The sequence below is a fragment of the Meleagris gallopavo genome, chromosome 2 (assembly GCF_905368555.1).
Source record: "Meleagris gallopavo chromosome 2, MGAL_WU_HG_1.1, whole genome shotgun sequence".
Lineage (NCBI taxonomy): Eukaryota > Metazoa > Chordata > Aves > Galliformes > Phasianidae > Meleagris > Meleagris gallopavo.
Window position 1 is genome coordinate 19,366,150 of NC_139405.1, and position 17,661 is coordinate 19,383,810.

General features: G+C 39.5%; 1 protein-coding gene across 9 annotated transcripts in view; it reads left to right on the forward strand.

The window, feature by feature from the left end:
• ESRRG (estrogen related receptor gamma) overlaps positions 1 to 17,661 on the forward strand; it is a 382,004-nt gene that overhangs the window by 24,510 nt on the left and 339,833 nt on the right. Inside the window, exons 1-2 of one of the 9 annotated variants that reach the window (XM_085219238.1) lie at positions 1,971 to 2,237; positions 16,066 to 16,074. The exons of 5 other annotated variants lie outside the window; for them this stretch is intronic. In XM_085219238.1, coding sequence (XP_085075364.1) covers positions 2,140 to 2,237; positions 16,066 to 16,074 — 107 coding nt within the window. In that variant the 5' untranslated portion in view covers positions 1,971 to 2,139. Of the gene's footprint in view, positions 1 to 1,970; positions 2,238 to 16,065; positions 16,075 to 17,661 lie in introns of those variants that run through there. 3 more of the 9 variants (XM_085219230.1, XM_085219231.1, XM_085219235.1) reach the window with 3 other exon arrangements.

Here is a 17,661-nt window from a genome sequence, read left to right on the forward strand (position 1 = left end):
TTCTCCAGCCCTGATCAAGTACTAAGGTGAGGAGGGAGTAGAACTGCTGAGTATGATTGGGTTATTCTCCTGCAGAATTTGGAAGATTCAGACCATCTGTGTGGACATGTGGGCTCTTGGTGAGGATACTTCAGTCACTGACATTCCTTTTTCCACTGGGGTGAATGTCTTGGTTTCATCTGCCAAAGAGCTTGTTTTACTCTGTGCTGAATTTCTAAAAGGAAAAAGAAAAGTGACACCAGACATTTCTTGCTGAATTAAGGACAAATGAGACCAGGTGGACAAAGGTTGGGAGCAAAGTATGCGGAGCCTGGGCAGCAGGTTGGGTACTGGAGCACAGAGAGCAGGTTGTCCAAGGTCACTGCTGCTCTTATGGCGCAGCTCGGAGCTGCACTCCGAAACTCATGTTTTAGTCCATTACCTCCCCAACATGCAGTCCTTGTCTCACAGCTTGAGCAATGAAGGCAGAGAAACCTTGCTTTTGTAACATGCATTACGTTTTATGGTGCTGGTTTCAGCACGGAAAAGCGAGGTGGTATGTTCTGATTACACAGCCAAGCAGTGGTAGGAGCTAGAAAGAGTCTGACTTCACCATGAGGGTGACATTTCCTTTGCTTGCCTCGTCTCTCCAGGGAGAAGATTTATGTTTCTTCTTGGCGCTTTTTAATTCAAAGGGTGTGAACTGTGAGTACCTCTGAAAATTGGGCCGCCAACACTTATGCTTGTTTGTGCTTGTGAGTGTGCACATGTGTGCAACGTGCGTGCTCAGATGTTGTGCGTGCACAGGATCTCAATTATTTTCCTGTTTGAAGCACTGAGCATGCTGTCTTGATGTACTGTCAGTTTTGCTTTCTGCCCTTTGGAATAAAGTTCAAAATGTTAAAGAAATAACACACAATATATTAGGAGCTAGGATAGTCATAGTGCCCAAGGGGAAAGGAATGTGGTGAATAATCTGTTTTATGAATGCCTAAAATAAAACCTTAGCTGCTCCTAACCCAACTCTGTAGAGATGTGATTGTAAAAAGTGCTCTTCTAAATGTTGTTTTGGGGTTTGGTTGTTATTCTGCAGGGAACGGTAGCCACCCCCAGAAAGCAGCATGCAGGATCTTGGTCATGCTCTGGGCATGGGTCATGACTGTTCTCGGCATTACTCTGGGCTAAGTGCTGAGGCAACTAAATTGAAATTAATCCTTAGTAATTCTTTAAAATCAAATGTTGCTGTCAAGTTTAGGGTTGAAACAGCTTTAGCATGTTTATATATTGCTTTTCCAGTTTCATGAATTCATGTGGACAGCAGTAAGAGGTGCAGGAGTGGGGCTGGGTCCTGCCTGTCTCCCATGGTGCTGGGGCCGAGCTTCAAGCTGGGGCGGTATTTGTGTGTGGCCGGAGTCACAGCACTGGAGTCCCAGGCTTAAATTGGGGGCACTGAGCTCCACAGATTTGATCCAGTGCTAGGGGGTCTAACTTGGCTATTAAATAAAAGAACTGGCCTCTTCCCACTCCCCAAATCTGTTGGTTTGTACTTCGTATCAGAAGAAAACAGCTGGAGTGTGTGCAGCTGATGCAGGGCAGGTTCCGGTTATATTTAAGGTAAGCAGGATGCCCACTGTACTCACTGAACAATTCTGAGGCATAAAATGCTTTTGGGTGCAGCTCACAGCTTCGCATCTGCAAAACCACGATCAAGATAAAGAAAAATATCTCATTGTGAATACTGCAGTTTGTAGTCCTGACAGACTAAAACCTGCTTTTACAGTGACTGAGACTTCTGCTCGTATTGTGACAAGCAGGGGTTTCAGATAGTGTTAATGGCGGTAACACGGTAAATGTGGGTTTCTGAAGTCCTGCAGGACATGCAGCAAGCCCCAGTGATTCAGACTGGGTGAAGTTGTCAAAGGTTGCTCTGCTCTCCAGAGCCTGGCAATAGCTCCACTGAAATGTGATGCCATTGGTTTTCAGCAAAGGTTTCTTTCTGCAGGGCTGCAAACAGAGATCAGCTGCTACTGTGTATACACAACTAGGGAGCAAATCAACCAGCACATTTAAGGAGCCTTTTTAACCCTGAGACTTTCCAAGATTTCTTCTTCACACAGGAAGTTTTCTTTATATTGTCAGATTTAGCACTTTGCTCATGTAATGAGATCAGAGCTAGGATCACTGCTGCACAGTAGAAAGACTTCCTTAAGACATTTGTCCTTGAAACTGCACCAAACTCTTGGAAGAACCCAGAACCTGTAAGTATGTATGCTATAGGCAACAATAGCACAGAGCAACGCTGCAATCAACCATTATACAATATCCGATTAGCAGTGCAGGAGGGGTTGTTTTCAGATGTTATGTTACGTTCATTTTCAGTTTGTTCTAAGGAAACAAATCAATTCGGGCTTCTGATACAGTGACTTTGCAGTAGATGAGCTAGTAATGTGTTTGATTTAACTATTCGTTGCTCTCGTGGGACAATGATTGTAGCCATCATCCTGTACAGAACTTTTCTAATGTTTTTAGGCATTTTAAATGATTTTTGGTAGCCATTGTGCAGATAAGTTTTTCCTTTGCTTTTTGATTTTGGCAACCCCACCCTACGACAAACTATAAATAACAGGGCAAAGGGAATTAGCGCACATTGTTCTTAGGTAGCCATAAAATATATTTGTTATTGTGGCTTAATTTACTTGTTAGTGGCATTCCAGCGTTTGGGGGTATTTTTTGTCTTAATTGAATTCTACTCAGAGCTGTCTGTTCTGTTTTTTACGGTCTTGTATGTGTCTGTTTAAGTTACTTTGGTGGGACTGCAGTCTGGTTAAACCTGTATTTAGCACTATTTATATTCTGAGCACATTTCTGGTAAAATAAGTGTTTGAGATTTTTTTTTTAAAGCCTCTAAACAGTATAGTTTTATTAGCAGTAAGCACCAGAGGAGGCACAACATGGACGAATGTTAGATGTAGACCACAGAACCAACTCCTCTGTGCACTAAGTCAGAGCCGAACCTGTCCACTTTTGTGACTACAACTAATAAAAGCCCAGAGCTCCCTTTTGATAAATTTTTAATATGCAACAATCCTTATGTTTATATGATTAATTTCTCCCAGGTTAGCCTGATTGATGGCTGGATTGTGGTTTCTTAAGAGCTTTCTCCACGAAACCCCCCAGAAGAGCTGCATTCCATTTAACTAGTGAATGTAAAAACTGGTAACCATGGATTCAGCCACCACTAACTGTCGAGAGCAATGACTTGTTGTAAACAATACAAATGAGCCAGGATAGCAGAAGCAACCAGACATGAAATGATTTTAATAGAAATTACGGTAAAGGTCATGTGATACTGTATCGGCTTGAATTCAGTGTTAAAGGGAAAGTATTTCAGATTTGCAGGTTTGATTTAAATTGAACATCTCTGGGAGCTTCACATTTGCGTGAGACCCGCAGAAGGGAAAATGAAGCAGTGTTTGAAAATGCCTCTGCTTAATTGCACATTATGGCTTATACCCTGATCCCAAAAATGTATGAGTAACTCTAATCAGTGAGATTATTCATGTACTTAAAATTAGGTAGTTGTATAAGTGTTTGTAGGATCAAGGCCTTTCTAGGTACGTTAGTAAAGGGAAAAAAAATTTAAATTGTAAGGAAATAATAACCTGTCACTAATGATAAATCAAGGAAATGCGAGTTTTAGTGCTAGTGTGCAGTTTGGTTGGAAATTGTTTGCTTGTTTGGATAACAGGGAAACAAGTTATATTTATCCCTTCATTTTTAAATGTTATGAGTTTCATTTCTCATATCCACCATTCCTCAAATCCTCTTCCTAATTTATAGCCTCTCTCCTTTGGATAACTGGTACACTGGGGTGTCAGCTATTATAATACAGCATGATGATAGGCACATGCAGATCGCATGAGCAGTCGTGTGTCCTATCTCAAGAATTTCCATCCCTACAAAATCTTTGCTGACTCCCAGCTGTCACATGGCTGTCACTCACAAATTCTAACCATAACCAAATCCGTTTCCGTGTGCGTGCTCTAACCAAACCTTGCTACGTCCCTGTGTGCGCAGGCACAAATGGCCATGCTTTAAGCGATTTCTCTGCGTAAATTGGGCTCTCCCCCAAGCCTGCTGCATTCCACTAATATTTCTCCATTAATTTGTTCTTGGGCGCTGCTTCCCTGTCATGCCTCTGCTAACCACACGTCCTTTGTAAGAAGGAACCTGGAATAATAATAGCAGTTGGTCAGAAATGCAAACAAAAATATCTTTGTGCTTTATGTAATACAACAGCTCATATCACTACCAATCTAAACTCACAACTTCCACCCTAAATGTCTCAAAAATTTTAACTCTTAGTGTTCTGTAGGCAAAACTGTCACCTTGAAGCATACCAACTTGACTCATTTGAGTACCGAATTTCCTTAACACTTACATCTTTTGGAAAAGCCAGGAGTAGTTCCAGTCTAGGTCTAGATTATTTCTATTTTCAATTATTTCTGTCTTTCTAGAGATCCTTATATAGATGTTGCTTTACCAGTAATTATGGTTTATATGTTTTTCAATCAGAAATATTTTAAAGAATTTCTCACTAGTCTTTTACAGATGACCAATCTCTGTCAAACACAGGTTGCAACTGAAGATGTGTAGGTAGATACAGGACAAGTCTTGCTTTCCCTGTTCTTTTGAGATGACTTGTCAAGCTGGGTGGTTTTGCTTGTGTGAGTCAGAAAGGTAAGATTTAGCTTATACATAGATTAACAGCAAGTCACTCACATAATACAGACAAAAATAGACTGTCTTCTACTGAGGAAGAAAAAAATCCATGACCAACAAAACAACAAGCAACCAACTTTTCAATAAGGAGGCAAAGGAAAGTTTGGGGAAAAAAAAAAAAAAAAAAAAGCCAAATTGCAAAACGTTTTCTGTTGGGGCTGGTCATAGAGAGGATATTCTTGTAAATCAGACCTACAAAATTACCAAAAAGAAGGAGATAGAGAAGACACCATCTTAACTTTGCATGCACAATCTGGGAGAACTGAAAGTAATGTTGATGAAGGCAATGAGAGTTGAGACCAACATCTGAATGACCTGGAGAAAGCACAAGCACACTGGGCTATCCACCATGGGCTTTTTATGTACCATTAATAATTCTTGCAACTCTTAAAAAACAGGTGGGGGAATGGAGAATTGTTGTGCCTGGCTGAAGAACCAGGTTTCAATCTGGAAAGATAGTGAAATATTCAGAAAGGAAGTAGCCATGGACTTATCTGGCATGGGACAATAGGTGGTTTTCCTTTGCTCAAAATATCTTTGGTATCTTTGCAATTCGTGGTGTATGCACAAGTCTACTTTCCTGTATTTTGCATCAAAAATTGATTTTGTAATGTAAAACTTTGAGCAGTTAGTGGATGAGCTGCTAGAACTCTTTCCCCATTTGTAGATAAGAAGAGCTGGAAGGCAAGTTCTTTTGTTCCTCTCCCAGTTTGTAAAGTTCAGGTGCTGTATTGGGTATTTGCAGAAGACTTAGGCTAGAATTCTCATTGAAAGCAGAGCCTTGTAATGATGGATTTGAGTCCCCAGAATGGAGACCACGGTGCTTTACTTGTAGAGAAGTCTCAGTGTATACAGTATGGCAAATGTTGCAGTGCTATAGAGAGCATCCTTAGTGACTAGCACAAATTCTATAAAAATAATTGGTAACAATTAATGGAAATATCTCTTCTAAACATAGTTATAATGATAATAAAAAAAAATTAAACAATAATAATAAATTGTTTTTTATGATTGTAATTCTAATCTACCACTTCTATTCAAAATACTTTTATTGATTAGGTAGTTTTTGGATATGTAAATATTATGTCAGTAGTCTTGTCAGCTAAATTCAAGTGTCATTGAGTAAAGGCAATCTTGATATAGATGTGCCAAGTGTAAGGTATAGAGAGTAAATTGGTACCTAGGTCTGCTCACGCTTAATTGTTGAGACTGCCAGTTCTGGTGCAGGTAAGCGAGAAATAAATTTGTAGTTCTTGTCAGGTGGACTGCTGGTTATCGAGAACTGGGCTGAAACTACTTAATTTCATGGTGCATAGCAAACTATTTGGTCACTGAATGACAGAACGTTGTTCTTTAAATTATTAACTCTATGTGAACAGTACAGTGCTTGATAAATTTCCACTCTCTTCTAGTTTATTTCTTAGCTGATGTGAGTAAGCAAAGCTTTTTGAGAACTCATTCAGACTTATGAGCATTTCTGAATGTGCTTCTTCCCATGGGCATATGGGAACTGTTGAGTCATGGTCTGAACCACTGATTGATTACCTGAGGTGAGGACTAGGTCAGCCATGGGAGCACAGGTGAAAGCAATTCAGCTGTGTGACCGGAAGGGGTAGAGCCTGGCTGCACCTCTCCTAGACCCCATTTAAGGCTGACTGCCACTGGGGATGGATCACTTTCTGGAGATCCCTTTTGGAGTTTTCTACTGCGAGCCTAGAACATGGGTGAGCATTTCATTTTTGTTGTCTCTTTCCACCGCAATGATCTTTCTAACTATAAACCTGCAAAATACCATCCTAACTACACCATTCTTCTAACTATACATTTGCTAATTGTACATGTGGCTTACGGACTGTAAATTTCTCTATGTTAGCAAATGTGTTGTGGGGTCAACAGACAGGACTGTGGTCAGAATTGACTGGATTAACTTTGCATTAACTTTCTGTGACTAGAAGGCCTTTCATTATTCTGTATTATTCCTTTGTATAAAATAAGGTCATTCTCTGTATATTTTAGTTTTTTTTAATAGAACCAGACTGCCGCTGACCATTAGCTTTTGCATGCATAGACTCTCTTCTTTCTGGTAAAGCTTTAGGCTCAGATCCACAAAAGGATTAGGTGCCTTAAGTGGGACTTAAGTGGGATTTAGGCATTGAAAGCCCAAATTGAGATCCTCAATATTCCCACTGAACTGCCATTTAACCTTAGAAGTTGCCTAACCTATGTGAATGCCTATATTTTCAATATCCAGCTTTCCCAGATGGCCAAAGATGTGCTTTGGATGTTCTCAAGTATTTCCATCCTGACAAGGTTGAGCCTCTCTGCTCCCATCTTTTCCCCCATGTCCTAGCAGACTTCAGAAAAAACTAGCTCCTCTTGCGGGACTATGACTCTCCTTGTGTGATGTATCTCACTTTCTTCAGTTGTGTCTTTAAATGAAAAGACTTTTCATGAAGTTTCTGTCAGGAGCAATCTGGGAAACCTAGAAATTTAGATCATTACTGTGTAGGGCCAAAGGTCTTAGAGAAGTGAGATTTAAGATGCAGCACAACAGTCTTGGACTGTTTGCTGCTGGCAATGATCTCTCATGAATTATCAGCATAAAACACAGAAGTAGTTATCAGGGCTGAGGGTTCCATTACATTATCAAAACATCTAAAATTTGGGTACTGGCTTGTGAAATTATCACACCTTGGTAAATCCAGGCTTGCTTTTTTTTAATAGCAGTTTTATAGGGAAGAACTTTTAAAAACTTTTTTTCTGCAAGGAATCACATAGAATCCCACCTGTCTCTATGACACGAGGCAAATATTCCATTTTCTGAAAGCCAGACTTGTTGGGATGTTCCATGTGCACACCCAGAAATAACAATCACTTTTTGAATTCCTTGAGCTGTGAGTGGAGTGATGGCTGCCTTACTTTGTGGAGGTGAAAGCAAATAATGTTGTGTTAGCATCTGAGTAAGTGGTCCTGTACCATCACTTATTTCTCAGCTGTACTCGAGCTGTACTAAGAACATTTTTGTGTTCTTAGCCATGTCTGCTGTTTGTTTAAATCCTGCTCAGTTCCTTGATGTATCAGTTTTCTGTAGACTTTTGTTCGAGTAGTCCCAAATGCTATCCCATTTCAAATAGATGAAACCTTATCAGCAAATAGTCTTTAATCAATAACCTTAACTCTTTCCCTTAACTCTGTATAGGCTCATTTTGACCTTTTCTTTTTAAAACATTAGGTTGTTGATGTCTTTTTTTTCTTTTTTGAGTGCCCTATACGTAGAAAAATTGTCGGAATTTCTACTGAATCATCCCTTCTTTTTTTAGTCTGAAGTTGCACAAATGCACACTTTTCTGCACATTAATGTGTAAGTCTTTTTTTCCCCACTGAAAACCCAGAATTTTTCTCAGGGAAGTTCCTAGTTTTCTAATTTATCAAGGTGGTTGGAACGTGTGCAACCTTAACGCTGTTTATTACTTCTTTTAATTTATGTATGTATGCAATCCTATAAACAACAGTATGGAGCCAAAAACATTTTTATGAAGGTATAGCCTAGAAACTATACAAACAGTCAGATGTACTCTGAAAATTAGGAAACTGTGATCAGAAGAAACCAATATAGTGAAAAAATTAACATCTAATAGTGATTGTCATGTGTATTGTGCAAAAACAAGTTGTGCTTATGTTTGGGTAGATAACATTTTTAGGACCGTCTAGTATAATGACATCTTAATAGCTAAGAATGTTATCTATGTGTTTTTAAAATTGATACAAAGAGATCTGTTATTTTAATGGAGAGTATATGTGTTATAAACTATTGTGCACCATTCAGTCCAGTAACATTGTATTTTCAACATAGCATGCTTGAATCGTGATATATTTATCTGAGCATTTTAATGCATACAAACATTAGCTCCTGGGCACATCTTTCATAATTTCACTTGTACTTTTGAATTATTTGTCATACAATCACATTGTGGCATTTCAAGGACGGATTGATCAAGTTTGTCAGAGGCAGTCCTGTGAGTGTTCTTGTTTTGCTGTTTTACTTCTACTGCCGAAGATCTGTTTCTGGACTTCTCCGAAGATACCAACTTGCTACACAGAGTGACCAATCAAATATAGCACAGTAAGATGACAGAAAGAAACATACTCCTGTCTGATTGCAGGAAGGAGATAGCATTGTGAGTGTTAAGTCATAATATGTAATGAATGTATGTGGCTATTGTATGTGACCAATTTTAGATATAGGAATTTCAGCAAATATTGTGTCTTCGTGGCTACCAGATCACTTGCATGCTTGCTAAATCCTATATGCAGTATTTCCGTTTGCCGGGTTACTCACTGAGCTTTTAATAGTCAACTTAATTTTAGTTAAGGTTCAGTTTAGTGGCTCTTACAATTAGTGGAAAATATTGCTTGTGTTCATTTGGTAAACCATATTATGAACCATATGATATACATACGCACAGTACATGCAGAGGTGAAAGATAACTGATCGATTCTCATGGATCCCATAGTCACTGGCTTTTAAGGATAAATTACAGGATATTTTAATTAATGGAGTAATCTGGCAGAAAATTGAATCTTGGGTTTGTGTGTGAGAGGAAGTTTGGTCTCCCTTGCCCACCATAACTTCTTAATCCTAAAAGCAGCTTCTAGGATCCCCGATGACCTGACAATTAGTGTGTTTCATGTTGGTGTAGGAAAAATGCTGTGTCTGAGGTGGGCTTAGATACATTGTAAAAGCAAGAAGCCTTATTTTCAAAACAAGGTTGTAATGCTTATTTGCTTTGTCTCTGTGGAGGCAGCTGAAGTGTAGGAGGTAAGTCTGTTGCTTGTCTCTTTTCAGAGATTTTTATGTGGTTTTTGCTTTATAGGTACAGGTAAAGAATTTGGGGTACAGGTGAATTTTTTTTGCCATAATATAAAACATACACAGTGGATTAGACTTCAGCCATCCAGGAAACACTTTAAAAAGTACTAGGGACAATATCCATAACTAAGAATTTGTTTGAAAATAAAGGCAGATGTACAATGTGGTGACAACCAAATGCATTAAGGGGACAGATTTTTTTTATTTTTTCTTTATTTTCTTTTCATTCCTTTTTTTTCCCAAGTGAATATGTTGGAAAATATCTAGCTGAAGTTGTTGGAAAATGAGGGCCTGTATCTTCCCACAGAATGGATACTACAAGAATGATAAGAGTGATGTCTTTGACATGTGGTCATGGCTGAACTAGGATTTCTCAGATTCACAGATGCTCAAATGCAGTTCTCTCTGATAAAATAATCAGGAGTTGCATAATAGAGTACACACAATGCAGTTTTTATCAATATTTTAGCTCTTGCTCAGAAGTACGTACCAGTTACTTCTGTGTGAATTGAAATTCAGGAGTGCGTGTCTCTCACTGCAGCAAGCCCAGGATCTGCTCCATTGGGCTCTGCTCCATTGCAGTGCAAATCAATGTCTTGAGACTGTCTCGTGGGCACAAAGTCCTGCTCTAGTTAGAAATACACAAATGTAATTAAAGGTCATAGTATTTTTTTTTCCATAGGTACATAAGGTGAAGAAGGTAAGGCTGGCAATAGGCTACTGTCAAGTTGCATGAAGAACAGGAAGCTGAGAGCTCTGATTTGAAGGAGGATGTAGCTAAGTGAGGATCTTTACCTGTGAAATAATTCTCCAGCTGTATAGAAAAGCATGCAGGATAAAATCTTGTCTTCACTGAGATCAGTGGGAATCTGCTTTGATATCTTTGTATATTCTGTATACTCCTTTGGTACTCTTCTTGCTGGTGATTGAAACCCCAGTAAGACTTCAGCACAATCCTCACCATAACATTAGGTTTGATCTTTACAGGAAGGGTACTGATGTTAGTAATACAACAATAAAAAAAATACTGCCAAAGACAGGAGTTTTAAAACTCTCTATTTTATATTTTGACACTGTTATTTTGAGTGATACCAGCACAGAAACTGAAATGTTTGTGGGGCTTCTTGCCAAGCAGGGTAAAAATGATTGTGTTTTTTTCTTTTCTTTCTTTCTTTTTTTTTTTTTTCTTATCTCAGTGATAGGATACAGAGAATTAAGGCTGTGGGCACTAATTGAAAGGGACACGTCAAAAGAGGAAAAATAGCAGTGCTTTACAGAACTGTTTATAAAATATTTCAACTCCTTAATAGAAAGGAGCTGTAAGAAATTTCAGGCAGTTATTCCTCTTTAACAGAAATCTGTATTTGGGCTTCTGGTAGTCTCTCCTTTATTTATAACAAAACCCTTGAATATCATTCCAAGTTGTTCAGTTATCATAAGTTATGTGATAATGAGGACAGAGTATAGGTCATGAATCTGCAAGTATGTGTGAAGAGATTGGTAAGCTTAACCTACCAGGTGAAAGAAAGGTTAGTATAGCAACTGCATGAACACTTCAAAGCATGCAGCTAGTTTGCTGCACTAACTTAATTATCCCTGCTATAGATATGTTTGACAAACATATCTATAGCCCAGATACTATTACTTTGCTGTGGGAAATAGCAGAAGGCTTCTGCTTGGTTGCCAGTTGACGGAAGCTTTCCTTCTCCTTCCTTGAATTACTGTTTTCAAGGACTTTCCCTCCCTCTTTGCCCATTTGATGAATAGAAACCTTTCTTCTTAGCGGTAGAAAATATCATACGATTGAGAATGGTGCGGCCCAATGGGATAGGTGCAAAATGATGAAGTAAGTCTGGTGAGGACTTCATCCTATTTTAATCAAATACTGCCTTAGCAGACCAAAAATAAAATTTTATCACTCATGCTGAATCACCCATATTACGGTGTCAGCGCCATGTCTCAGCACACAGCTTGCATTTCCTGTGTAATACTACAGGGTGTTTTTGAGCATCCCAGCATTGCTGACTTTTTCCACAAACAGTGTGATCTATTCCAGGATTACCAGCGCTACCCATCACATGGAAACACAAGATGGTGCCCTGTTCTTTGACACTAAAATGTGGCCTCCTGTCAGCAAACTGCGGACTTTAATAGACAAAGACGGTGGGGAACTTTTCAGTTTTTTAGTTCTTTTGCTTCTGGAAAGACCGTTACACAGTGAGGTACAGTTCTAAAACATGGTCATTTTTAATACCTCTCCCTTGAGTCTTGCTGACAGATTGGGAGTGCGGAGGATGGGAGGAGGCAAAACAGACGAGCTGAAAACAGGATGTATACAATACATTAAAGTAGAACAAAACAAAAATAATCAAACTCATGTGAACCCAGAAGGGGTCTGTTTTAGGGCCATTCTTAACTCCTGCTTTAGATGGCCTGTGGTGAAAATCACTAGCTAAAATAGATGCTATTTGTGTCTTCTTTGAACTGAATTTGCACAAATGAACTCATTAGCCAGCAGATCTAGCTGGTAAGAACACACAATACATTTTGGTAGATTTTTTTTCCTTTTTTTTTCCTGAACAATAGTATTACTATTGCAAACCTTAAAAAAAATATAAACAGAGAGCTTTGACGTGCATTCTCTCTCATACGCAGTTTATTTCTGTTAGTTTTCTTCTTTGGAAGCCCATGGGCACTGATGCATGCTGAATATCTTTTGCTCAACAATGCTTTAAAAATCAGAGATGTAGTCCTGAGTCTGATGCTTTATATGTATAAATCTGGAATTTATCTGCTCTCTTTGAGGAGTTATTGCGCATTTCCTCTTTTGGAGTGTGGGTTGAAACTTATTTGACTGAGAAGTTTTCTGATTTGAGAATGTAGATGAATGTTGTTATGTTTTATTGGCTTGGGCTGCACTTGGTACTGGCTTTTGACAGCTCATAGTGAAAGTAAAACTTCAAGCTTACCTTTTTTTTTTTTGTTGTTGTTCCATTTTGGTCATTTGAATTTTGTAAAGAAACTCTGCTTCTGTGATGATTTCTGCAAGCTTGTCTCTTTTTGGGGAAAGAGTACTGCTGACTTTTGCCTGTATCTAAGACGCTCTTCATAGTTTTCTGTTCACTCCATATAAGATAACACAGTCACTTTCATTTTGTGTTGATGATTGGCAAATCTATTTATTCCTTTATAACTGGGAGAGAATAAAAGTTTTGAGAAGAGGCATTTCCATTTCGATTATTGTCCGTTTTCTTACTGTAGCAGAAAGGAGGATCGCATCTTATGAGAAGTTTTATTTGTAGGGATAAGCAGAGAAACGTAGGTGCATTGTGAGCTATTATTTTTGAAGAGAGTTATTAAAACAAGGCTGTAAAAGCAGTAAGTGCAGAGAAAATTAAGGAAAAACTATTCTTTCAATGCATGTCTGCATCTTTCTGTGGCAACTATAGGAAAAGTCTGCGTGTAACTGAAGATAGAGATGTAGTCAAATGAAAAGAGCAAGTAGTTGAGAGTCAGGAGCAGTGGGCTGCGTTCTGGCTCTTACCCTGTCTGCACGCCTCTGTAAAATATTTTGAGACTTCTGGATGAAAAGCATTACAAAAGAGCTAAGTGTTACTTAAGCCTGCTTAGTTAGACAGTGGGTTTTAGTCTGCATTATTTTTTTGGTTTATGTGTTACATGAATAGAGTGCAAAGCAGCTAGGGGAGTCTTTTGTTCTTGCACACTGGCTCTTTCCTTTGGCTTCGGTTTTTCTGGCTTAATCACATGTTCTTGAGTGGTAAAGTATTCAGCAGCTATTTGTGCCATGAGGAGGTGCTTAAACAGCAAGGATATTGAGCCACGAACAAACGAGGTTATGGGCACCTCTAGAAGAATATTGACCCTCTCAGTGTTAAAGCGTGGGGAGAGAATGGGTACGTGCTGCCTCATGGCTGTTCTTGGAACTGGTACTTCTTCAGTGTCCTGTGATATGCTTCTGGTCCCTTCTGCTGAAAGACTACTTTTGTCCTCTCCAGGCAGTGATAGGAGATGATTAGAATAGCAGCTTCAGAACTCCATCCATGGCAGACCAGAACCTATTGCTTTATTAGTCTATGTGCTGCTTGAAACTATAACCTGTGTGGCAGGACTTTCGAGCTATCACCATAATAGAAGGATCTCTGGTAGTGCAATGTAATGACTGCATCTGATCCCTCTTCTGTGTTGGCTCTCACACACCTGGCAGTTCAGGCAGCACTTGCTGTCCAGGTGCTTGTTTTACCCTCTTCTCTTGGCTCAAGGAGGAAGCCTGGGTTTCTCTGTACTGGTACAAAGTGGCTTGCTTAGTGCACGGTGTAGCTGGGGACCCTGTGCTCTAAAAAAATAGTCTGTAACTGCAAGCGAGGCGTTCTAAAAACAGATAGCTAATCTGGAAAAATTGTGTGTTTCGTGCTGGAGGAAGTCTCTGAGCCACAAATAGATGGAAGCTGGGAAGAGTGGCGTGGGGAATTGTCACTACATGTCTGCCCCATGATCATCATTGAATTTCTGCTGTTTGCTGCTATTCCAAACTTAAGTGGACCTTCAGTGGTCCAGCAGAACACAGATAACCCTGAGTACGTAGGTGTGTGTGTGTGTGCTTGTGTTCAGCTGAGCAGATTTTGGAATCTATATGGAATGTACAATAGTGGGGACACGGATTACGCATCTTCATAATCTCTTTTCTGACAGCTTCTGTAGAGGTAGTGTTTTGTAGCTGTGTATGAAAATGCTGTTGATTGCTCCGTGTTTGAGATTCAAGAAAATTCAGTATGCTTATTTATCTTTTGTTGCTTTTTGCGTCTTCTGTTGGGAGAACTTAAACCAGATTAGAAACAGGGTAGAATTACAAGACTTCATGTTTGCCCAAATGCCATTTTTTCTAATATCATCATTACTTTGTTTGCTTCACTTGTTGACCCGTCCACAGATGTAGTCTTAGTCTTACACCTGATCCTAAGTAGATACTCTCCTGTAGCACCAAAAATTGAGACTGGATGCTTGCACTGTTAAGTGTCACAGAATGGATGTGACACTTAAATGTGGAACGTGAACGTGCCCCCTTAGAGAATGGAAGGATATGATGTTATCCTTCAACAGAGAGAATTCACCTACTTGTTTTAAGGAATGGTTCTACCTCTGAATCCTAGGAACTTCTCCAAAATGCTATTTAGTTACTTTGTAAACGGAATTGTCTCCAAAATATCTTTGTCTAGAGTTTCCACAATGTCTACAAATGCTTGATGCATGATGGTTATTTTTTATCAAGCACCTGCTTTCTTTGCCTAGCTCAGTTATGCAGCAAGGTTGTTTTTACAGTACTAAGAAGTGAGCAATATATTCCATATGCCACCGAGCTTTGTAAAGAATCCTGCTGATGACAATTTCACAGCTGCTGAGAAATAGGCCAAATCTTCCACATAAAAAGACAGTAAGGAGAAGAGTATCTGTTCCATTGGGATTGGCCATGAGTACTATCCAGCTTCTTCCCTCTTGAAGGAAAATTCTCACACTTCCAAAGTATTTAGCAACAGATGGTGGCAGAAACCAATTTCCATTGCAAACCCATTTGGTCAGGAAGTATCAAAAAATGTTTTGGAATTGTGAAAAATGAATTATTGGCTACTGAGATATCAATGAGAATTAGACACAAAGCAACTGCTGAATAAACTGAAGAGCCTGTTTGGGTCTGAAAGTAATGGCTATGATCAAACATTCTAGAAATTAAAACCTTAAGGTATGTAGAGACTAGACTAGACTTCAGAAGAGCTACAAGTATTATGGTAGTTATAAAAACCAAACTCTTAATTTCTGGACACTGATTGCTTGACCAACAACCAAGAAAGCAGCCTTCAAAATATGCAGAATGACCTCCAGCTGAGACAAAGCTTAATATAGCTCCTACTGGCTTAGTCAGGTGGAACCTTCCCTTTTGGCTCAGACGATTTGCTGCCCACAGACCGTGAAACTCCCAGGGCTCTGGTAACACACAGGGACACAAAATTACTGCAGACACAACCCAGGCCACTCTAGAGATTGGTTACAACTAGTGAGTTGCATGTGTCTGTAAGTCACTGGACACAGCAGGTTCCTTTCTCTGGTGATGTCTGTGGCTGGCCAAATGTCTCCTTTTGGAGAGGGTTCTGAAAATATAATGCGCTTCCTTTTAGATGTGTACCATAGATGAGTCTGTCTGTGCCGTAACTCTTCACAATAAACAGCAACATGTTTTTCCCTCCAGCATTTCCACTGCAAGTCTTAGCTGCTCATATAGCTCCATATGTTGAAAATGGTTTGATAGAACTTCCCATAGATGTGGGACATAAACGGTACTCACTGAGCTATCTTGTTTTATGTATTCTGTTAGAAATGTATACCAAATTATACAGTAATGTCATGTCACCAGAAACACAGAGCAGATGGAAGTATCTTTCCACATATTGACTCATGTTACTCTGGTGAAAGGAATTTGTTTCTCCCCTTCTGTCAAGCCTGCTAGCCTCTGGCAAAGGATACAACCCTCAGCGAGAAGAACTTTACTAATAAAGTTCAAGTGACCATCTGATTTAAATATATGAACATTGGCCACAATAGGTTAGAGGAGACGATCCTATGTGTAGTGTTTGTGTAACAGGGCTAAAAGCAAGTGGCGCTGTTGCAGGCTGAGGAGACTGCAGGGAATTAACCCGTAAGTAAGTATTCAGCTTTTGTAAGGAAACCACACCAGCTTCCAGACTCCAATGTCTGTTTATTTAGGAAAGTTGATGTCTTGGGCCCTTTGGAAGCTAATTGGAAAAAAAAAGAAAAGGAAAAGCAAGTGCCAGGTATCTATATTTTCTAGGTCTTTTATATCAAAAAGTGCCACTCAATAACATGGGTTATAAGTTTCATATTTTAGCTACCAAGACCACGGTTTGCAAACTGATAGTGAAATCCTGACTAATGCAATAAGTATAGATTTGCTGTGAGCAACTAAAAAGCAGCTTTCCTCTGCGTTTCTGTTTGTCGTGTGTGGCATTTGCCTTGATGAGAGTGCAGTTCTCTGATTGAAAGCATGTGAAACGGAACTCAAAAGGGAGCCAGGGTAATCAGTAACTGACTCACCTTCTGGATGTGACAAGTAATGAACCAGTCTAAACTTGCCTGGAGCTTTCTTTGGGACAATACCCACAGGGGAAACCCTCATACGCTCAAGTGAAGCGTTATCGAATGGGCCCTCTATTTTCCCCAAGTGCGAGCTCTTTTCTGCCTTGTCTCTAACCACCTGAGGACATGTAACTGCTGATCTCAGCATCTTAGCCAACATTTGCATCTTGGGGCTTGAGTACAAGATACTCAAATCCCCAACACAGCCTTTTTTATGAAAATTACATATGCTTTTTGTTTGTTTCTTTTTCCTACTTGCCTGCTCCCACAACCCGGGAAACATTTCATCTGCCCTCGCTGGGATTTTCACGTTTGCAAACCTCTTTAACCAGCATTTGGCTCTTTCCACTTTCTTACTTTGATTTGGATGAGTGCCTGAAGCACCTGCTAATGGCCTGAAGCACTCAAGCCGAAATTTGCAGTTCGTGTACCACACACACTCAGACTGTTAGCACCTGCCTTCTGGAGCACCTGCTATGCTATGTGTGCATGAGTTTGTGCTTCACAAAAACACCTCTTTTTGGTTCTGTCCTGCTGTCACCCATTCTCTGTCCATGCCATACCCTGGTCTTCAGCTTCTCCTTCGAGATAGTGTCAATATTGGTGCAGTTGTAATGATTCAATGAAGAGCATCTAGATTTCCTTGAGTACAAAGGAACCAGGCATGATACAAAGCTAGAACAGTCATTGTAGTGAACGTAAGCGTTTTATTGTGCCATTCCAGAATGGACTTAAAAAAAAAAAAAAAAAAAAAAAACCAACAACAATAAAAAAAACCCCACTATTTTTTAAAAAAAGGTTTTACTGTTTACTGGGAAATGTTGAACTTCAGATGCTGGTTGAAATGAGTGTGCCAGGCAGTGATG